Consider the following 24529-nt stretch of genomic DNA (forward strand, 5'->3'; position numbering starts at 1 on the left):
TAGAGAGCTTTTGGAGATGTGTAGTGAGAACGTGGACGGTGTTATTGCTCGAATTGTTACTGGGGACGAAAAATGGGTTCACCACCATGACCCTGAAAGCAAACAAGAGTTCAAAGTCACTCCGTCTGCCGGGAAGCTCATGGCCACAGTTGTTTGGGACTCAAAGCGAATCTTCCTCATTGAGTACAAAAAAAGGTGAAACCACTAACGCCAAATCCTACGCTTCCACTTGAGCGTGAGGAAATTAAGAAGAAAACACGGGGTAAAATCGTAGCGGGTGTGTGGCTTCTTCATGACAACGCTCCTGTTTTCACGGCGCGAGATTCCAAGACTGCTGCGCGAGATTGTGGTTTCGATGAAATCCAACACCCACCCTATAGTCCAGACCTTGCTCCTAGTGATTATTTCCTGTTTCCGGATTTGAAAAAATGACTTTGTGGAAACAGATTTTCGGATCATAAAGAACTCAAGTCGGCAATAAATGTGTATTTTCAAGAGAAAGAGGGTTTAAAAAAGCTTATCTCAAGATGTAACAAATGCATTGATGTTAGGGGAGATTATCTCGCAAAATAAAAACAATTTTAATTGAATTCGCATTTTCCTTCATATCGATACCGAGAATATATTGAACGCCCTTCGTATTGATTTAGGAAAGAATAGGAGGTTTATGTTTGAATTGTATGAAAAAAAAAACGCATAACCTTTTGACACAGGAAATTCTAAGAAAGAATAGCTCCGATTGGAAGGGGTATAGAATCCATAAGTGTCATTATTTCACTTAGATAACAATAAACGCAGAGGAGACGAATTTAGTCGTGAAATAATTTAAGGATGCGTTTAATTCTATTAAAAAAAAAGTGATTTTAGAATCATCAACTTGTACATAAAGTTAGTACAGCTGCGCTCAAGAAAATGGCGCGTTTATAGACCTCGAAAGTCGGAAAAAATGTTTTTACGGGAGCTGTTAGGATCAACTAATAACTTTCCTATAATTAAAGTTTTCAATAGTTTAAAATAGGTTTCTAGCTTATGTCTGGTAATTATTTGAATTAATCGACCTAATTCACAGACCTCGTCGGAGGAAAAATGAATTCAAAAAGGGTGTCATTGAATGGCCCGCAAAGTTTCCAGGCTTACACCCGATTGAACAAATCTTAAGGCTAACGTCGTTTCATAAGGACTTATGTAAGTGTCTTGATGCAAGCCAAATAACGATAAAGAACTCTAGTCTACCAGTAAGAGCTTCTGGATATCGATTTTTGTTGTCAGATGCCAAAGGCTTTTAAACTCTAAAAGTCTAAACAAATCTAATGCGTGATTTGTTAGCTAATCTTCCACTCTATTTGGTAACAAAGGTTTTGACACGCTTACGTAGAGTGCGAACTGAAGAAAATATTGCAGCTGTATAGGACAGTGTTAGTGATAACCGTGAAATATCGATTCGGCACCGTTCGAAGAACGTGGCTATTTTACTCCACTACGTAGAAAATTTAGTTGAGTTAGGTATGAAGCCTTTCAAAATGCAGCTGGTGCTAGAATGGGCTCTTAAAAAGTTTGGCAGAAGATTCACTTTTTTATCAAAAAATTATGTTCACCGGCGAAGCTTATTTCTGATTGAATGCATAAGTGAACAAGAAAAACAGCCGTATTGAGAGTGAAAAGCAGCCAGAAGGGTTGCAAGAGCTACCAATGCATCTTGAAAAAGTCACTGTTGGGTGCGAAAATGGGCTGGCGGAATCATTGGGACGTATTTCTCTAAAGATGATGCGAATTCCACGTTTGGTGCCACAAGATTATTTTAAGTGGGACTATGTTAAGGCAGTATCGACAGTACGATTTAAAAAAGGATTGTATGCGTTTTTAAATTCTGTCGTTAGTTGAAAAATAGGGAAAGCAGTGTTGAAAATACTTTTGGTTGTTTAATGGAAATAGTAAATGAGTCATTTAAAATATGAAAATGCTTTCTCGAATCTTCTGGCTGAAAATTAAATAAAGGTCTGAAAAAAAAAACAATCATTCTGAGAGGAAACTTACAGAATGTTGCAATCAAATTTAAAACTTTAAAGAGGAAGAAAATCTATTAAAATTTTAATAAAATAACAAAAGGAATGTAAAATAATCATTGTTGTTTTTTTTTTATTACGAAAGCAAAAAGTATTAAGTAATCATCAAGAAGTTGTCCTTTTTTTATTTGTATTTAAATAAAAACATATAACTAAATAACTCACCCTTCTTTGAGTAATACTGGCTCGAGAATAGTTTGTCCTGCACCTGCAGTTGTACTTCCAACAGTAGATATAACTTCTAGAAAATGCTTAACAGCCTCAACGTGTTTTTCTGTGCAGAATTTCTTATACAACTGTCCAGTGTATTCTTCTTTGCATGGTTTGTGCGATGATCTTGAACTCACTAAATTACCAAGGGATTGAATGGTTTTTGATATGAGTGTGAGTGTTCGACTTGTTTGAAAATCCTATTCAATAAAAAATAATAATTAATAAACTATTTCTTTTCTCCTTTATGTTGTTATTAAAAATAACTTACCACTGGCTCTGTGGTGAGATCAAATAGCTTTGGTCCAAGTATCGCAGCGGCAAAGAATCGCAAGAAAATGAAACCCGACACCACCGAATAGCGAACCTCACGATTGTAAGGGAAATGTTTCGCTGCACATTCTCTGAGATCGTGAAATATCTGACACAATACTGCTGGACATTTAACCGCACTCTTTGTGATTGCATCGAACACTCGTTCGACATATTCTTGCAAATTGATCAGATTATAATCAACTGCACTCTTGTCCTTCACCTTCGCCGGATCGATTTCGCATGGCTTCTTCTCTTGCAGTATCTGCTCGAGCACAGGACGCAGGGTGTTGTGTAAGTAATGTAGCCCAGACAAACGCATAGCCTCGTCCATCATCTTCGATACGAGTGTGTTCCCCCGAAAAATCGTCGTTGGATCTGTCAGATTTGATATCTCATGATCGGCAAGTGTTTTTATAATCGCTGCAATCTGCCCGGTGTAGGTGAACAATCGAACCAAAGGTTCAGCGACGTCTGTTTTGCAGGTAACCACTTCGCCCAAAATCGAAACAGCACTGGTGGTGATGGGCCGTTGATCGACACTCTCCAGCAGTAGATTCATCAGACCATCATAGGTGGCTAGGGGGAACACATGATCGTAGGTGTAAACTAGATTGAGGCGCAGAGATCCTATAGAGTTATCACAGCTGAGGCGAGTCCCTGGCGGAGTTGCACACGTCCGCGTCGGTCTGGACTGGGTCGCTCGCGGCTGCAGATAGTACCAGGCGTTAGGTTGCACCGACACCTGTTGTTGTTTGTTGCGCAGTGGTATTCGCACCTCACCCAGAAAAACCTTCTCACTTATCCCAGGTGCGTCATGCCACAGAGTCACACAGATCTCACAGAGATCTGCCCCTCCCAGGGGATAGATTGTGTAGGCTTTATTCGAAGATTCGTGTTTGGAATCATAGTCGATTGTCAGGTCAAAATGCATTATTTCGTCAAATTGTGGATTAACTGTTTTCTTGCGGGCTTTTGTTCGTTTAATGATTTGTCGTTTATTCGAATAGACTGCTGTAAACACAACATACGGATCACAAGCACCATTCTTCTTGGCCAGTTCCACACACTCGTGTACTCTTACCGCCACTCGGCCGCGTCCACTGAAATAGCTCGATCTAGATTTCACACTCGATCTCTGACTGTCGCGCCCATGCAAATCGTTGTTCTCCTTATAGTCATTTCCACCACCTCCTCCAACACTACTCCCACCACTACTCAGATCAATATGATCGTAAGTTGTGTCCTCAAATTGAATTTCCACCCTCGCCATTCCTTGCACCTCTGAATCAGCATCAACTGGCCGCAGAGAAAACCAATGATCTTTGTGATTGTACATGTGCAGTTCTTCACGGCGGATTGCGATCTTTCCGATTGGTTTGTCTTGCTTCAAATGGCGATCTCGATCCCACACGTACACCGACAGATATCGGAATCGTCGTGGAATTTTGAAATAATACTCTTCGCCAAAGAATGGACTCAACGTCCGTTCGATAGTTGGTGTCCGGCATATTTCTTCTTGGTCAAGGGCTACCGTACAATAGACGTCTCGTGTACCGGACGCACTACAACTGCTGCTAGCTCCATTATTCCGGCTGCTTAGATTTTTTGCTTCTCCTAAAAAAAGATAAACAAATAAAAAATGGACATAAGTTTTCAGAATCAAATAAAGGTTTGGTTAGATTTTTATTCAAATCAAAAAGACAGTTGTAAACTTAATGATAGGACAGAATTTAACTGCAAACGGCAAAGTTTTGGAAAGTCAAAGACCGATAAAAAAGTCACTTAACTCTTTAACTTAAGTTTAAAACACACACAGTGCTTAAAGGTTGCTGTTTAAGCTACATGAAAAGTTTAGATGGTTCTTTATAGTTCGTCGAGAATAACTGTGTTGTCATTTCTATTCAGTAAGACTTTTTATAATTCTTCATCCATCGTTCTTAGCCAAAAAATCTAAATTCCGGAATTCTTGGAGAAAAAAAAACAGTTCGCGAAGTTCATAGAGCACTTCGTAGAAACACTTGAAGCATTGAAAGCCAATATCTAGGCCACCATTGACGTCAAATTTATAGGAGAATGAAGTGAAAAATTGGAGATTCTCAAGTTCTCAAGCTCGTAATAATAACAAACGATATTAAAAAGGGGAATCTGAAAAACATTTCTCCAAGGATTGAAAACAAAACAAAAATCATTTTTTCAAAACGTGATTTCACTCACGACTCTCAAAACTTTTGTCTAATCTTTGTAATCTCTTTTCAACCTTTAAAAATATTACTCAGTCTCTCAGTTTCCAGTGTTTCTTTTCTGTTTTATTTTGTTTAAAACAATGAATGACTTGATTCATAATTGTTGTCAAGGTCATATGTCCATTCTAGATAAGTATAGTATCACATTACAAAAACAAAACATATCACATTTAATTTTAATCTTTTAAACAAAGCAATTGACAAAAAAAAGCTCTTCCATTCAACAAATATGTATAACGTTTGTATATTTGCAACGATAAAAATTATTATTATTATTTTTGTTTTTATCTCAGGAAACTCCACCTAGTTAGGCAAACTTATTGTTCATACAAAGTTGTATCTAATTTCATTAGATTCTAATATCTCCAAGTCAAAATGGGTTCTTCGATGCCAGGTGTGTGAAGTATGAAGTGTTTGTGTCGTTGTTGGGGCTTGAGGTGGCTTGGCTATTCTATTCCATTTCATTCATCCCCTCATTTAGGGCACATATGAGAATGTAAATATAATTAAGAAGCAATTCATTCACATTCACTCGCAATATTTTTCATATGAGATAAGATTAGTTGTCATTTCTGAGTTAAAGTTAAAAGTAGGTATATTGGTTTCCGCCAAGTATAAATATTTGTGGCAGGGGCTCACCACATATTACTTATGGCAAACGGAAATGAACCGACTTAATACTCTCAAGCCAGTTATCTTATCAACCGACAACAAGCTATACTATGTATTATAAAAAAGTATAAATATATTTTTTTATTATTATTGTTGTGCATTGCTATAAACTAGAATTATTGTTTATGTTTAATAAAACTCTTCCTTTGTTAATACTAAGCTATTCTGGTTTAGGTTTTGTTTTTAGCAAGATTTAATGGTTCATTGAAACCACCTGAATGTTTGTTTTTCTTTTCCTATTCAAAACATTATGCGTCTTAATGAAAACCTTGGAAGTTCTGAACTGAACCAAGAGCTAGACACTTTGTCGGACATGAATCAAATACTACCTACGTCAGCAAAAAAACATAATATGTACATATATCAATGTTTTCTTAATCATTGCAATTTTATCAAACGTCGTCTTGGTCGGCTGTTTATTGGCATAGAGACGGACGGAAAAAAAGCTTAATATAAATAAAAACAAGAAGGAAACAAAAATATCATTAATCGGTTTGAAACAAAACGAAGGAAATTGAATTCAGAGGAAAAAAATTAATAATAATGAACTATAAAACGACAACCAACCAAGACGAGCACGCGGCTACCACATTAAACTCATCATCATCATCATCCATCCCGTCTACGCACCATCACCGGAAATCTATTTACTGCTTTGCTGTGCGCTGCGCAACGCGGTGTTTCAATTTCGTAGGAATTAAGAATTTTATTGCGAAACATTCACGATTTGTTGTTCGCGTCCGTTTTGTAAAGTTGAAAAATAAGAACAACTATGTATAAAAAAACCAACGGACGGATGGACGACGACGATGACGGTGGGTTGGATCAAGTCAAGGGATAGAAAACCAGGGGTACCGGATCGGAGATGATGGTGATGAGGTGGTGCGGCGACATAAGGGAGTAAGTAGGAAATGAGCGTGATGCGCACACGTCTCTCAAGGAGCAAACCTATCCGGTTGCTGGCATCAGCAGCACCACCTTTAAGAAGACGAAAGAAAAAGAATCCCCATCTTTGCACAAAGAGTTCTTCATACATTCATATAGGTAGAAGATACACAAGATGTGTGATGATTATAATTGATTCGTGAAATTCGACTTAAGAATATATTTTCCTTTTGTTATTGTTTTATTTATAAAGTTCAGTACAGTAAACAAATAAATTTTAAAAAAGAAACTTTGTTTATTATTTTGAAGATACAACAGAACATGATTAATTTGAGGAGCTACGCAAATCAAGGAGAAAAGCTACGCAAATTTTAAATATAAGATTTTTTTTAAATTAAAAAAAAAACTTTAAACAATATCAAAAATTAAGTATAATGTGCGTCAGACAGTCAGTTTTTTTATATTTTTGAAAAATACTATTAAAATTTGAAGAATTAAAAAACGTATTTCAATATAACCTGTTTTGAGGGTAGATCTAAAAGATATAGAACAGAAATCTGAGTGCAGGTCTATTAGGATTAAAGATCTCTTTTTTATTGAAAAAGAACTGACAATTTTGAACCTAGATTGGGTTTCTTTTTATTTCAGCTCCAGGACTGAGCTCCAGATGTAAAATAAACAAATGACACTAACATATAGCTCAATCGAAAAAGGCTAGTCGCTATGGACATGAGCCTTAACATAGCCCCACAAAAAATAGCCTAGATGCAGTTAATATTACAATCTAGGCAACCAATTGACCAGCCCCAAAGGCAAAATAAACTCTTCATCGAACTCGCCTCTCAATCAGTCCAATCTTTGCATGAGCTGTGTATTCAAAAGTTTAACATCTAAATTCTTGCGCAAAATTATCCACTTAGTGGAGGCGTAATTGCTCTGCGTAAGCGTGTTGTTGGTTTTATGTCCAACGTTGTAAACTTGGTTTAATTATAATAGGCTGAATAGCTGCCTCAGAAGGTTGATTAAATTGGTCATAAAATGGAAGAAGTGCACAATGAACTTTCTTGACAAGTTACAATTATAGACAAAGGGCAGGTTCAGGCGACATAAGGGATTTATTGTCCAGCTGCCAAAAAATTGCCTTCCAATTAAGGCAACTTTATTGGAAATTTGACTGGAAAGTTAGTCAAGAAAAATCTCCATAACTATCAAGTCAAGTTAACTTATGTCACAATGACAATTGATGAAAGCTGAACTTTATTACTCCATGAATTATTTATTTTCTGTACAATTTCATTTAATCTTTTGTGTAAAAGGGTTCCTTGTGAAATTGGAAGAGGAATAAGTAAGTGATGGATTTGTAGCTTGCCTGAGGAGTGCTTTGTAGACAATAACGTTCTTGATAGTTTTTGTACAATGAACTGAATGTTAAGTTAAAAAACAAAGTATTTTCCTTGGTCAAATGTAGGTTCAGAGAATGCAGTTGACTGCAAATGAAGTCCCTAATGTCGTCTGAACCTGCCCAAACTAAAAGAACATCTAAGAACAGGAATCGATTCCCAGCAGATCTTAACGATAGACCAGAGTTCTTTATTGTTACTAGGCTTGTATCGAGACACTTCCGCCTTTATGACGTTAGCCTAAAAAATTTCAATCGAATTTAAGACTTGCAACTGTGCAGACCAATTTAAAACATCATCTTTTGTCTTCAAAAACTCTTCTTGGCTCTCGTATGCTTGGGGTCGTTTTTTATATGGAAATACTCACTTCAACGGCAACTTCTCAGCTACATAAGGCAACATTTCATTCTCCAGTATCTTAACGTAACAAAATTATATAAAAAATTTCAACAGATCATTCTACAAGATCTCCCATGTTTAATAATGATTAGGGTTGAGTTTCGAATTCGTAAGCTTTCTTCCATATGTCCATAAAACACTTATATGCTGTCCGACTGCAAGTACAGAAGCGCTTTAACTCCTCCTGGAGCTAGGGCAGCGACAAGATCCTTCAGCTGTGGCCACGATTGAATACCTTGAGACCGAGCCTCCTCCAAAACTGATGACCTCCAAGTTGTCTTTGGTCTTCCAACGCGTCTATTACCCTGGGGAATTTATTGGACCGATTGTTTTGCTATATTGTCGCCCGGTTTCCTCAGTGTATGGCCTATCCAACGCCATTTTCGTTGCATGATGTCTACGTCCATGTTTTTTCTGTCGGGTCCTATTCCACAGCTCAACGTTAGAAATGGTTTGCGGCCACCGGATCAATAGAGCGCAGACAAGGGTTAACGAAAGCTTCTAGGCTGCTAGAGATGTTGGCAGAGCATTTCCATGTTTCAGAAGCATATAACAGCACTGATGTGACGTTGGATTCGAAGAGTTGCAACTTGGTGCGTAGCGCTATTTTGCCAGAGTTCCACCCAGGAGAAAGGATTCCAAATGCACTACGGGCTTTGTTTATTCTACTGTTAACATCCAGGTCCGTTCCGCCATCGAGAGCTATAAAACTTTGGGCCGTTGTCATTACTTTGATCTTTAGAAATTTGTTTCTTCATCTTAATATATAGCTTATTCGTTTTCTTGCGAACGTAGACGACCATTGGGGTTCGTTAAACGAATAGCCAATTGCTTGGCGCGCTCAACGATTTCCTTGCGTTTCTTTGAGGACACACCATGGGCGATCTCGCCGCAGTACACACGGTTTTGCATCATCAAAACTTCGAGTTCCTTGACGTTGTGGACGAGGAATTTTTTGAAGCTAGTGGGCAACATATGGCGGGTACGTTGGTTTAAACCATAACCAATGTTTGGCATCAAGTATTGTCCCTTGAAACGACGACGGACTCTGTTGTCAATACCTTTTGGTTTACGCCATTTTGGAATAGCGGTCAGACTGATGACGAATGAAGTGCTTTGTACGCTTCTTTACAATTTTTGGCCTGTATGCTGGTCGGATAGTCATCTTAAAGCGCTTTTACAAAGTGCACGTCAAAAAAGGATCTTATTTGTGTTAATCTTTAAGCCAACCACTTCTCCATTTAAGTAAATGACACATCTGATTTAAGCCTGCCGTGTTGTTAGCCATGAGACATATATCTTCAGCATAATCTATGTGGCTAAGCTTGTCAAACAGACTCCATTGGATACCGTGTCTTTCATTTATACCCACCGTGGCAGTCAACATATCGTCAATCGCCAACAAAAACATAATTGGTGACAAAACATTCCCTTGTCTCACTCTTTGACGCACATCGAAGGAGTCGGAAAGCTGTACATTGTGCAACACAAAACACCTTGCTTTGTTGTACGATTCTTTAATAAAAGGGACAATTTTTTCAATGATTCCTCGCGCAATAAGCGATCTCCAGATGTATTCACGATTGACCCGATCAAACGCCTTCTCAAAATCTACAAACATTAGGTACAGCGGTGATTAGTACTCAGATGATTGTTCGAGTAACCCCGCTTGCGATACCCCCCCCTGGTGCCTACTGAGGGTAGACTCGATCCTGGACTTACATAATCCTCTCGAGAATAATAGTTGCCAACTTCGGAAAATGGACAGAACTGTGATACCGCGCCAATTATTACAGTTTTTTCATGGTATCCAAATTTAATTTTATTTCGCCTGGATGAAAGCTTTGGAACTTTTTTGTAGTCATTTGTAGTACGAATTTTCTTCGACTAGGTCTCTGAGTAAGGCCGATTAATTTAATAGCTAACAGCCTTGTTAATTTCAAGGGCTTAAGCTAGAAATTAACTTCAAACATTTAGAAACTTTAATTATAGGAAGGTTATTAGTTGACCCTATCAGCTCCCCTATTTCAACTAAATTTTCATGACTTTCGGAGTCATTTTAAATGATCAAACCAGACAAAGTTGGAAGCAATGGAATTAACAAACTTCTTGTGAAAAAACATTGTCTACACATTGCTTGATCTTTGTCAGCCCCATCAATCGTTCAATGAACTCCCTCTTCTGCCTCTTGTTATAACACCCAATTATATAATAGAAAAACAAAGAAAACTTGTTTTGGCTTTTATTCCAATGATGGTGTTACTTAATAAAGGAAATTTAATAAGAATAATAATAAATAATTAACCAAAAGGCATTTTTGTTGAATGTACAGGTTGTTGTTTTAATGAACAATAATTATTGTCATCTCCTAGGTAGGTAGGTATTTTGTATTGTGTCTTATCTCTAGAATTCTTTATCATTCTAATAATAATAATAATTGACTTCAAGTAGCACAGTAGCAGGTTTTTTGTTTGAGACACAAAATGCTACTATAATATTTTTGTATAACAAGTCAAAAGCTTGATTAGTTTGCTAAAGAGAAGAGCACTCTTTCAATTGAGCGTCAGGTCATAACAAAAAAAACAACAAACTGTTTATAGTATAGAATATCATTAAAAAATACTCTGACCCATTTTTAAATGAAAGCAAAAACATCATGTTTTATGGTGTTGTAAAAATATCTACAAATCTAGATCGAGTTCGGCCCAAATTTATATAGCACTAAGAGCTCCTCATAAGTCGTCATAACGTAGACTGAGGTACAACGCTGTGATCTTTCTTCTTGGTTAATTAAGATCTCATTTGCATTTTGTTTGTAAGACTTATAATTACACTTACTCAAGAAAAGTATAGTGTGTGTTTTTATTAAAACTAACTTATATACGCAAATTACAACAAAAACAACATAATTATCTTTTTCAAAATAACATAATTCTGAGAAATTATTTATGTGTACAACAAAAACAACTCCCTCTCTTCTCTTCTCCCGTCTGTAAAGCTATAAACCAAACTAGTTTTCCCCAACATTATCGCTTCTAAAATCTAACATCATGGAAGGTACTTTATTTTGCAACATAATTATAAAAACAAAATATATATAAAATAAGATGTGATGAGATAGAAGAGAAATAACAACCATTATGTTGTAGTATGCTCATCTAAAATGGCCAATTAGACACGCATTTTATAAAGCCTTCAAACGCTTCGCTATACTGACTGACGCACTATTAACTATGAGTGCGGCGAAAAGTAAAGTCAACCAAGCTCGAACCCGAACCTCTTGTGGTTGTTGCTACTAATAATTCCCAATTACTTGAACATTTCAAGCGCGCAGCTAATTGCCCGTTTATGCGGTACTAACTGTGCTCTCTTCTCTTCTGGAATACCCGTCGTCGTCGTAGTAGTCGTCATCAGGCCCCCACTGGTTGACCTTTGGTTCAGGGCTCATCTTTATGTTGGTGATGGTGGCGGCGACGGCGCGCCGGCAGAGACGACCGTCGGTACTGCGGTAGCAGCTCGCTTTTTGGTTTCTCTCCAATTTTCCAATTTTTTTTTTATTGTTGTTCAAGCTTCAAACATCTGTGGATGCTGGCTGCTCTACTGATGATGCTTTTGTGAAACGCTTCTACTTGAATTTCAACTTATGTGTGTTTACGCGATGTTAGTCTATTTTTGGGATTTGAAATGGGGCCGCGCGTCGTCGTCGTCGTTGTCGATAGAGAGGTGCACAGGCACACATTACACAGCACAGGGTATAACAGTCCGAGAGGTGTTGCTCGGGAAATGTTTATCCAATAGAGACACGAAATTAATACATTTTAACAAACGAAAAATAAAACTAGGGAAATGGCTGGTTGCTGCATGATGAACAAATAAGCAAGCATGTTCTACTGCTGTGTGGGGCTATTTTATTGTTGATTTTGTAGATGCCCCCGGTGAGCTCTAGAAACTGGAGGAAAATATCCATTCACACTATATATGGGTAGACTGTGGCGAGCGACTTGCTTAAGATTGATTTTTAATTTTGCATATAAATAAAAAATAGAGGTTTTGTGATTCCTGGTTAGGAAGTGTTGCCAGTTTTATGATTTGATGTTCTCAAAATTACAAAATAAACAATAATTGATCTACTTAATATACTTTTGGGGTAGTGCTCAAATATTTTTAATTTAAGTCAAAACTTTATGTTTGTTTAAGAACTTTAAAGTGGCTTCCTAAGCTTTTTACAATGTGTCTTCATTTCGTAATTTATTTACACTAAGTAAATAATAAAAATACTAATTTTTGGTTCATACATTAGTAAGCTTCGGAACTATCAAAATACATAACATCACTCTTCAAAAAAAAAAACTGACTATTTTTGGCTTTTCCTTAGATTTCGATTAAACTTAAACCCTCCACTTTATGAATCATTCTGTTACGATAACTATTAATTTTTCATAGACAAGCCCACATTTCGAAATGACTAAACATCTTTTCTTGTATCTACTTTTAATTAAATAAAATAACTTGTATATAAACAATTCAATTTAAACAACTTCATACCTACATATGTTCATATATCTATACGGAACATAGATGATAATCTTTTATAAATGATTTGTAAGTTTTTCTCCTGCGTAAAAGGTAATATAGTGATTCATATGTTATTTTATTTTATTTTGCTTTTTTTTTGGGTACCTGATAAAAAAGTTGTTTAAAAATAGCTTTAAATGCTCTTAGATGTTAGAATTGACTTTTTCATATGGAACTATGGCTTCATTGTGTAATTGAACAAAATCTGAACTTCAATACTTAAAATTGTGTTTCTTTTTCTGTTCAGACCGTTCAGAGGTCCAAAAGTTCTATTACATTTTTCGTTTAAATGACGGTTTCAGGGGGCGTGATGAGTAAAATGCTGAACCAAAGATTTCAAGCGCGTGAGATGAAGTAAAATATATACAAAGTCTCAAATCAATTGAAAAGACAGAAGAAAAATGTTGTTTTGACAAGGATGGACATTTTGTTTTTGGTAAATGGTTTACATTTTTTTTTATTAATAAAGAACACAGTTTAGTCTTCAAATACTTTTCTTAGTGTTAAAAGCCTGTTTTTACAGCTCTCAAAAATAACTTATGAAAACTTCTAAACTGTATATTCTTAAACCGATTTCAAAATGAAGATTTGCGAGTATAGCAATCTTCATTGTTCAAAACTAACATTTGATTAGGTGTAACGGTAGTTTTGGAAAAATGTACTGTGCAGCGACAAATCCAAGTCCAACCGAATCGAATTTGTTTGCAAAGCCTATATCTGTCGGTCAAAAAATTAAGATTTTAATTCTTAATAAGTATACGATGAAGAAGATTAAACAGAGGAAGACTTTGGGGATGGTTAAGGAAGCGTTTTTGTGGCATGGGGTTCGGGTTTCCAATAATGACTTGACAACTTTAAACTTAAACTTATAAACGCACCCCTTTATTAATCATCGAATTGTCATTGTCAATTTATTCAGTAAACTTAGGTTAGTTTAGGTTGAAGTGGCTGTCCAAGATGGAAACGGACACACTTGGGCCAGTTTAATGGCCCATTATGATACCACATGAATCTTGAGGCTTTCTCCTAAACTTAATGGAACCAGTTTGAGTCCCTTACGAAACGTGAGATGCTGATATGATTTAGATCGTTAAAGAAGAATTTTCCTTGGTAATTCTTGTGTTTTTGAGCCAGAGCAGGGCATATACAGAGAATATGAAGAGTAGTTTCCTTCTCTTCCTCGTCCATAGAGCTTCTGCAAAAGTCATTTGAGAATAGTCGTGTGGCGTGCTTTCCTTTTAGATAGTGTCCGGTTATGACACCTATTATCGAGCTTATATGCGATCTGCTTAGAGATGCAAGCACCTTGAACGTTTTAAATCCAGTGTTGGCCAGATGTTCTTTGCGACTTGACACGTGGTGATGTTGTGGTCTTGCATTAGCAACAATTTACAAGTAGCGATTGGTATGCCAGTACCATTCCTGGAGAGTTCATCTGCCTTATAGTTATCTGGAATGTCTCTATGGCCCGGCACCCAGCAAAGGTGAATATTAACCTATTGTGCCATCTCCATTAGAGATGATCGACAGTTATGGACTGTTAAAGAGTTTGCCTGACTATCTGAGAAAAAACGGATATCATAACTTCCGCCTGGAACACGCTACAATGATTGGGAAGACGGAAGAAGAGACTTAATTTCAGTCGTTTTGAGTACACACCTCCACCAACCCCTTTTTTTGTTTTTGAACCATCTATATAAAAATGGATTGACATATCTTTTAGGAATGTCCTATCTATCCCAGATCTTTCTGGGAGGTATAGAAATCTTGCGACGAAGCTTTGAGGCGAATAGCGGAGCTTGCAGCTATTTATTTGCAAAAAATGTCAAGAAATGTTAGGTAGAGTAAGGTGTCCAGTGCCGCAGATGGGGTCGTGCGAAGCGATCCGCTTATACATAGGCTAGCTGAACGTTGGACTTTATTTAATTTATCTCGGTTTATAGCTTTCTCTAAAGCAGTCCAAAATACTGCCACACCGTTAATTAAAATCGGTCTCAATACCGACGTGTATAGGCAATGCGTGATTCTGGCTTGTAAGCCCCATGTATTACCAATACCTTTTTTGCAAGAAAAGAGAGCTACAGTAGCTTTTTTGACTCTTTCCTGTACGTTGCGTTTCCAAGTCAAGACCCAGGTAGTTGGCTTCGTCTGAGAATTTCAATTGGATTCCTTTAATATAGGATAAGACTATAAAATTTTGATTCATAAACTGGAAAAACTAGGTATACATTCTAACTTGTTAAATTGGTTGAGTTCATATCTTACAGGACGCATTCAATATGTCCGTATTGATTCGATCGTCTCAAGTCCAATAGATGTTTCCTCGGGTGTTCCCCAAGGTAGCCATCTTGGACCACTTTTATTTCTTATATTCATAAATGATCTTCCTGATTTTCTCTTACATTCCTTTTCCTTAATGTTTGCCGATGATCTCAAATTTCTGAGATGCATTAAGGATCCGGTAGACTGTGTGCTTCTTCAAAAAGATCTTCAAAGCTTATCAACTTGGTGTAAAATCAACAAATTAAACCTCAACATCTCTAAATGTCAATGTTTTTCATTTTCCCGCCGATCTTCTCCTTTTGTATATGACTATCATATTGAGAACAAAGTTCTCGATAGAGTCTCAGCCAAAAAAGATCTGGGAGTGATTTTTGACTCTAAATTCAGCTTCAGTAATCATTTAGAATTCATAGTGAACAAGGCCAACTCTATGCTTGGATTTGTTGTCCGCAACTCTAAAGGTCTAAGTGATCCCTTTACCTTAAAAACGCTTAACATTGCTTATGTTAGATCAGTTCTGGAATACTGCTGTGTGGTATGGAATCCGTTTTACAAAACTCATTCTGTTAGAATTGAAAAAATTCAAAGAAAATTTACAAGAATAGTTATTTATAAACTTAGATGTAACGCTGATGTTATGCCACCCTATAATACTCGGTGTCAACTTCTTGGCATTCAGACCTTAGAAAATCGCCGCAAAATATATTCTATAATGTTCATTAAAGATATTTTATCCTATCATATTGACTGTCCGTTTTTATTGTCTCTTATAAATTTACATGCTCCAACTCGAGTGCTTAGAAATCGTTGTTTATTCCATGAGGTATTTCATAGAGTAAATTATGCTGTTAACGAGCCAATATCTCGCTGTGTCAGAGAAATTAACCAAATATCTGATTTTATTGATTTTAATTTTCATTTGAGTAGAGATGCATTTAAAAATATGCTCAGCTTATTCTTTCTGGTTAATTGACTAAAATTTATGTTAAGACAAATTTTGTATTTCCATAGTCTGTAAGAGTTATTATAATCTCTAATTGATGATAAATAAATAAATAAATAAATAAATCGGTTTTGTGTGGGTTAACAACACGCAGTCCACACCGATCAGCCCAAAGTATTAGTTTATCTAAGGCATTTTGTAAGAGCTCTCTCAAGGTGTTAAGATGCTTTCCTGAAACTGCTTTAGCAACGTGGTCCGCATAGGCTATTACTCTCAAGCCCTCCGCCTCCAGACTAGTTAGGATTTCACTCACCACTCACCACCGCACCGGTAAACTTAACATTTTCATCATTTTAAAGTAAATTAAAAAAAATTCTACCGATATTCGAAGTTTGTGATCGCAAACTTTAAGATGACATTTTTAATGACAAAGCTCATTTTTGTTTCATTCGGTATCAATGAGAAATAGCGGATGTAACGGCAGAAATCTAAGGTCTAGTCATCGATAATTGTGTCAAACGTATTGGCCGCTGCAAACGTGTCCGCGCTAGCCATTTTAACGAAGTCAAGTTCTATTCATAAATGATTTAATTGTCCTCCGAGCCAATGATATAATTTTTGAAATATCTCAAAAAGTTATCAAGTCCTTATTGACAAACTCTTTATAACTTTTATGGACCATACAAATTAGAAAAAAAAGTATGAAAACTTATGCCATTAACTTATTCGCAATAATGACAAGCGAAAAATCAAATTCAAGTTTTAAATTGACCACTACGAGTCCGTAGCTCAATCCTATTGAGAAACTATGGAACGATGTTGACAAGAGCACAAACAATAAATGGTAATTTGGACCACAGCCACGGTTCCCACTTGAAAAAAATATGGATGACCAAAGCTGAAAATAAAAATGACCAATCGTACCAAAAAAGGACCAAAATAATTTGTAACCGCAGCGGTTATTTACTGCCCATAGGAAGTTATTGTAATCGATCCGATTTGTCGAATCAAAAATTTGAGTGGGTGTTTTCTTAACCGCAGCAATTATAAAAAATTGGTTTAACCCAAAATAAATCACGAACCAATAACGCTAGCTACTTGAATTAAAATTTGTATTATAAAATATATTGTAATGTGATAATAAAGACGTACTTTTTTTATAAATAAAAAAAAAACTGAACAAAAAAAAAATAAAATAATGGTCACCTCAAATATTTAACGAACAAAAAATGGTTATATCTCTGAAATAATTTTATGCAACGAAGTATAACGTTTTTAAAAATTAAAAAAAAATTACTTAAAGTTGTTAAATATTTAGTTTCGACAAATATCTTTTCAAAAAATGGAACAAGAAATGATTATGCGACCAAGTAACACAATTATGACAAACTGGCAACAGTGACCACAGCATGATATCCCTCCCGTATATTGGTATAAAGAATATTTTCGATAATTTGGAATTGCCAGGAACAATTTTTCAGTTTTGTAAAAGAAAAGGAACCCTACTAACTACTAAATTGAAAAATATTTTTTAGTTGTTGTTTTACGTTTTACTATTAAATTTACAATGGTCCATTTTGAAATCTTTAGTGAAAAGAAGGGAGTCAACCTTGGTACGAGAGATAGTGAGTTCAAAATTTGTGTATGCCCTCTTTATGTGTTCTAAGCATTTGTAAGTTATGGATTGCCAAAAGTTATGAAAACCGCTTTTTGTTGATAATTTCGGTTTCTATAGGTCTAATTTTGTTTGGCATCTAACCAAAATTTACCAATTTGTTGTAAATCATATTCTTAAGTTAACAATTTAAAAAAAATTATTAAAACTCGAGATTCTTTTCAAATGTGTTTACTTTTTGTACAAAAATGTACACTAAACTGATTTCTTTTGTGGTTTCTAAGAAGAATTTAAAATAATTCAAAATCATCATACAAATTTCTAGTATACATAATATAAGATATTAACGCTGCTAATTTGTTTTTAAAACGTTTCTAAAGAAATTGTGATTAGCTTTAATGATGGAATTTTACAGTGCGTTAATCTATTTATTTATAACGCACAATGTTGTAAATTAATTTATGAGATCATGCTCATAATAATTTTCCCTTAACAATAATAAAATGTACGAAAAATAGGTATATACATATGTTTATATGTAACCACAACCTCCGCAAAAAAATCCCATTCATTCTTGAAAAAAAAAAACAAAAGGAAACACCAGAAGCTATTAGTGAGTGGAATATTGACCCCCTTCTTCATGAATCATCATCATCCAAAGCTAAAACGTGAAGTCGTCAACAGAGACAGAGATATAAATGAAGTATGTAGGTAGTAGGTAAGTAAGCCATTCAGAAAAAAACCAACCCAAAAAAGTATCCCCAAAATCAATGAAATTGGAGCAAGTTTATATACCCTAATAATACATAAACAAGCTTATATAAGTAGGTTTGTGATATGTACTATACGTAGGTGGTTGTTATGTTAGCCGGAAAGGGGTGAAGTTAACTGTAAACTATGAGAGTGAACTACTGTTTTATACATACATACATATTTCTATTTTACTTTTAATGAATGAGGTCGGTTGTTCTCATCACTTTACTATGTACATACATTGACATTATCTGCAAAACCAAACCCCCATATTATATACATACCTACAAACCAACAAGATTGATATCAAATCGAATGGAAATGGAAAGCCCAAAGTCGCGTCGTTCGTCGGGGTTGGCACGACACCGTACGGCACATGGCCAAAGGTGTTTTCTGTTTTTCTCTTTAGCACATAGGTATCTACATACATATGTATGCATATAAAGTGTACCTAGGTATCTAAGTGGGTAATAAATTTTGTTAGGGTATTGATGCGAAATATTTTTGTAAATTTGAAAACACAATACAATACACCAGGCTTGCCATTCTTTTTTCAATTCTTAACACCAATTTTCTGTAATATTAAATTTATTAATAAGCAATTAAAATTATAAGCTAAAATTAAAAATAAATTAAAAGCCTAACTGCAAATACTATTGCCTTTTTCTTTTTTGCTTGGGAATTTAAGTTGTATTTTTAAAAAAAAAATTATCGATTCTCGAAGTTTTCATACATGAAACATATTTTCTGAATGTTGTTAATTACTGTCTGCCACAACAGACAAAATTCTAAAATAAGTTTTAGGTCAAGACGTCAAGTCTGGCAAGTGGATGGTTTTTTTTTGAGGAGGTGCTGCTGAGAAGCAGAGCTACGTCCGTGTCGAAGCCTAGTGAGGTTAGTTATATTTTGTTTCGAACATTTCGTTGGGTTATTTTCCTGAACTAAAATCCATATGTAAGAAAATAAATACAAAAAGTGCTTTTAATTTGAACATAAATATAATTATCGAATCCTTCGACATTGTAGGACCAATTTTAGTTGAAATAATTAATGAATCTTTCATTCATGGTGAATTTCCGAAGTATCTCAAAGAATCAATAATACTTCCGATCCCAAAAGAGGCAGGTTCTAAATTATGACACAATCTGCTTATAGAAAACCAATCCGGCTTTCGTCCGGGACATTCATGCGAAACAACATTAAACTGGCTGATTATGACTTTTAAACAGCTTGTTCATGATGAAGATAACATTTATTTTTCGATTTTCAAAGAGCGTTCGAAACAATCGATAGAATAATATTAGTTGAAAAATTAGAGAAATATGGTGTACATGGTATTGAACTTGAGTGTTTCAAAACATATTTAACAAATAGATTCCAGATGCCCAGATTGCCACCCTATGCTCCAGGAGGAGTTAAAGTGCTGCTACTAGCAGCTGGAAACTAAGAAGAAGATGCCAGAAAACTTGTGTTAATGTTGAACTATTCAGTGCAAAATTTACAAAGTACCACAAGGAACAATTTCGGGTCCTTTATTATTTCTTATATATATAAATGATATCCCCAACTCATTAAATTATTGTAAAATTTAACTTTTTGCTGATGACGCCAAATGTATGTGAGTGGTAAATATATCGATTAAAACAAAAAATGATAGAGTGATTTGGCTAATCTATGCGAATGGTTAAGTGCTAACAAGTTAAAGACTGATGTAACCAAAACTATTTATCCTACTACTACTAAAATCGGTGTAGATTAGTGTCCATTTTTTTGCAAAATATATATTTTCCGATGTGTTTGGGGAGATTGGTTTTGGTGAAAATATTGAATGTGTATACACGAAACACATGCTTATAAATCTTCCAACTTTTACAGATGACATAAACTTGAGATTTGAAAGACAAGTTACAATTAGTTTTTTTTTCACGTTTTAAATCTCAATTTAAGATATGATATTTAATCAATCGCCAACAATTTTTTTTCCCTATGTCAGCTTAGAATCAGACGATTAAAAAAATTATAAACTGAGTATAATATTTGACAGAAGCTTTATTTTAACGGAGAACTATAAATTTGCTCTTTTAGCTTCTAATTTTTGGGAAGTTGAGAAAAAGTTTTTTTTTCACAGGTACTAGCCAGGAATTTACAAATCCTTCAAATATAATTCTTGTCATGAAAAGTGCTTTCTCAAATAAGCAGTTCGGTCTTTTTCATCCCTAACATTTTTCCCTCTCAGGAATGTTTGATTGTTTTAACGGGGTCATACCATGTGTTGGTTTTTTTTTTCATTAATTGCTAGTTTAATATGTCTAGAATACGGTAGTAAAGGGATTTTTCAAAATTCGAAGTCGTTTTAAAGATACGACTTCGGGCTGTTAGATTGATAACTGATAAAGTTATTCAGGAAATCTTTAATGAAGGCTTTGAAGGTAATTTTAAAGTAATGTCGGTTATGATATGCCCTATAGAGCGCGAAGCCCATACTTATGTTGAAAAACGTGATGAAAAGCGAGTCTCACGTTCTGAGCGGCGTAAGTTATGCCGTTAAACAAGCCAGAATTGATTCAAGAGCTCAACAATCTGCTTTGAAAGAGTGTCAACAAGAAGAGGAAGGAATACTCAATGGACCAGGCATCGCCGATTGAAAGGTAAGTTGATATTTTCATAGTTAAGAGGACTTGTAACTTTAAACGAGTTTTTCTCAAAACTGTGTTTTTCAAACTTTCTTCCATCGTATCTCAAAAACGGCGTGATCGAATGACTTGAAATTTGATGGGTTGGATTCATCACATGTAAACGCATGCAATTAACTATCGACAAGCAAAAATCCAAAAATTTCGATTTTTTATAGTAACAAAAAAAAAAAACAAACGCAAAATTCGCGACTTTTTGTTTAAATATCTCCCAAAATTCCAATTGTTGGTATATTCATTTGATGATAATTCATTCCATGCATTTAGGCTCACAGATTAAATTATCACATGGGATGCCCCTCTTAAATTACTGGGCTTGAGTTGGAATTTCCAAACACGTTAAACATTATGATGGCACTCATTAACCAAATGTTTTCTTTTGTCGGATTTAACCATATTTGCTTTTTTACATTTTTTGACTCGCATATGTAACCTAAAAACAGTAACAAGTTGAAAAGGTGGGTATATAGAATGCTTCCTTTAAATTTAAAAACAAAAAGAAACATTTCTACACAGTGTATGACTTCCTAAAAACAGACAACATTTTGAATAAAATCCCAAAAAATGATGAATGACAACAGCGAAACTAAAAAACCGAGAATAAATATCAAAATAATTCATTTTCGTGTTTTATGTGAAAAATTGAAACTTTGGAAATTGATTAAAAATAAAAATAAATGCTTCCTCGCCCTTATTTTTATTTTAGTTTCTTATTTGTATAAAATATAGATACAGAACTGCTTTTTTTTTAATTTAAGATACATTTTGAGAAACTTTTAACTGGATTTGGACTCTCAGATTTTGGGCTACAAACATATTTTTAAATTGGTCTCTTTAATGAGATAGTTTAAGACGAAATGGCAACCCTGTGCGATACTGATGAAAATTAGAGCGCCATAAAATTATCTTTTTTTATATAAAAATTGTATATTTTATTTTGCTTGTTCTTGTTCGTCTTGTTTTCGTCTTATTCTTCTTCTTCTTTTACTGATGTTCAATAGCGCAACAACAGAAATAAGCGGGGGCGGTAAATACAAAAAAAAGTACCATTCATAAAAGAACACACACACACTTTGACAAACAGCCAACAACCACTGCCAAAAAATTCATTCATAATTATACAAAAACAAAACTGTCTGTATTGGAATTTTTCTTCTTTTTTTTTTACTTTTGCTATTCGCTCTAGCTCTAGAGCAATACCAAGAGCAAGAGCAAGAGCAGCGCACCGCGCGCACAAAACAGGCGCACAGGGAAGGCACACACAAAATTCCTGTTTCCTCCAATTCATCTCTTTTCATAAAATAAAACAACAAGAAAACAAGACGAGCGACGACCAAACCGAACTGAACCGAACAAGAATATTGTAGGTACTTTGTGGAAGCGATGGATGTTCTATTCAATTTTTGTTCTTGTTGTTTTTCTTAGGTTATAAACGTTAAATCCAATAAAATGCATTTATCTGGGGGGAGAAGGGGTCATTTTGTGAGTCCTTGCAGAGGACTTTGATTGTTTACGGGACAATTCACAAACACTTGATACAAAATTCCGTTTATTTTGATTAGGAAATTACATTTAATTGACACCTGTTTAGATTTTTCCGTTGAATATACAGCTAATTGTGTTTGAGAAAGTTCAAGAGACACAAGAGACAAGACAAGATACACAAGGGTTCACTTCCTTCGTTGAAGAACGAAGCGAAGAAGGCTATACAAGACAACACAAGACACCTTCCACATAAGAATTTCAATAGAAATCTTCCACGGATTTATACGATTATGGTTTTAAATTAAAGATCTCGATAAGAACTATTAAGTTTTTAAATAATTTAACACTTTTTCACTAAATTACATACCAATTTTCACTCTTAATTGCTCCTCAATTCGTACTTTGCGTGTATCGTCGGCCATGTTGAATCCATAACTATTGGAGTCGTCTCTTTCATCCGATATATGGCGTTTCTTTTTCAAATGCATTTTGATAGATAAGACAGAGACGAACCTTTTTGTTTTCAAAATTTAATTCCAATGCTTTGCGCAAGCAAACAACAGAGATAGATAGACATGGACACAAAAATGGGATTTGGATTTTGTTTCTTTTTCATACAATTTTCGTTGAATGCAAGAATATGAAGAAACAAAATTTTGTTGGGGTTACACACTCCACACACGCACTCTTTTACCGCACATGAAAAAAGAAGAAGAAAACAAAACTCTTAGCTCGATCGGAGCGGAAGGAGATAAAAAGAAAATCCTTTGACGGAACACGGAGACGACGACGACGAAGACGGATGCGGAATACCTGTATTATTTTTCCTGTTTCTTTTTATTATTTGAGATTTCTTCTTTTCTGTCAACTTTTTTTGGAATTATTCATTTAACAAAATTTTAAATTTTGTGTTTCTTTTAATTTCACTTGTTTCCGGGTTTCTGACACCATTTTCATTAGGGTAGGGTTTTTTTCACTGTTATTTTAGTAAGAAACACACTTCAGACTTCAATGTTCAATTGAGATACTCAGTGATGTGGACTTCCGGTCCATTTTTCTTTTTGTTTGTTTAATTGATTAAATAGTAAAATTAATTGTAGTTTTCTTTTGATTGTTGAAATTATTCTATTCCACGCACGAAATGATGATGATGAAAATTTTGCAAAATTTTATAGCGCAGCGAGTAGCGATTCAACGTCAGAAACGGAAGAAGTTTTGCGATATACTACGAACGAATATGAAAGCGAAACGAACGACGACGACGGCTGGCTGACTGTCTGGCTGGTGCTGGTCTGGTAGGTTGTTGTTGTGCCGTTGTGGTGTGGTTCGGTTAGGTACGAGGGTACGAGCAGAGCAGAGCAATTTTTGTTGTTGTGTTTGGTTTGCTTTGGTGTGTTATGTAGACTGTGGAGGTAGACGAGACGATGTTGAAGTGTGTAGTGTGTATAAAGAGACGTAATTTCATCGGGGGCGGTTGGGAAGGAAGTGGAGGTTGAAGTTTGTATGAATGAAATAAATATTCAATGAATAAAAGAAACCAACAACAACAATATGACAAAGAGAGATTTTATGTGCGTAGTCGTTGACTATGTACAGAAGGAGAGGGAGAAGCAACTGAGAATAAAGGAGAATTATGTGTGTGTGTGTGCCAGTTGTGCAAACAGAGCAGTATAGATGTATCATGGGAATTATTTGTTCGTGTTTTTAAAAAGAGATAGTTGTATGGTTATGGAAATGACAGATGCTTTTTTTCAAAGAGGAAATGGTAACAGAGTACTAACAGAATTTTATGAGCTGTTAAAATAGAAGCACTGCCAGAGTTGAGAATTTAACTTAAGGCACAGAGGGAATTTTATATTTTCCATGTTTTAAACGTCAGTTAACTTTAATGGGAAATTTTTATTTTTTATAAACATGAATTTAAAATAGATAGCATTTAAGATGTTTTGTTTTGGTAACAGAAAAATTCAGTTTGTATAATAGAAATAATATTCT

The 24529-nt window shown here is 35.2% G+C and overlaps 1 protein-coding gene and 1 pseudogene across 1 annotated transcript in view; both read right to left on the reverse strand.

Moving 5' to 3' along the window:
• LOC129944676 (GTPase-activating protein) overlaps positions 1-23935 on the reverse strand; it is a 34636-nt gene extending 10701 nt beyond the window's left edge. Inside the window, exons 1-3 of the mRNA XM_056054278.1 lie at positions 22902-23935; positions 2545-4202; positions 2229-2473 (exon numbers count right to left, since the gene is read on the reverse strand). Of these exons, the coding sequence (XP_055910253.1) occupies positions 2229-2473; positions 2545-4202; positions 22902-23022 (2024 nt within the window). The 5' untranslated portion in view covers positions 23023-23935. The remainder of the gene's footprint in view (positions 1-2228; positions 2474-2544; positions 4203-22901) is intronic.
• LOC129944678 (60S ribosomal protein L32-like) lies at positions 8950-9380 on the reverse strand (annotated as a pseudogene).
• Positions 23936-24529: the final 594 nt, after the last annotated feature.

This window comes from Eupeodes corollae, chromosome 2 (assembly GCF_945859685.1).
Source record: "Eupeodes corollae chromosome 2, idEupCoro1.1, whole genome shotgun sequence".
Taxonomy (NCBI): Eukaryota; Metazoa; Arthropoda; class Insecta; order Diptera; family Syrphidae; genus Eupeodes; species Eupeodes corollae.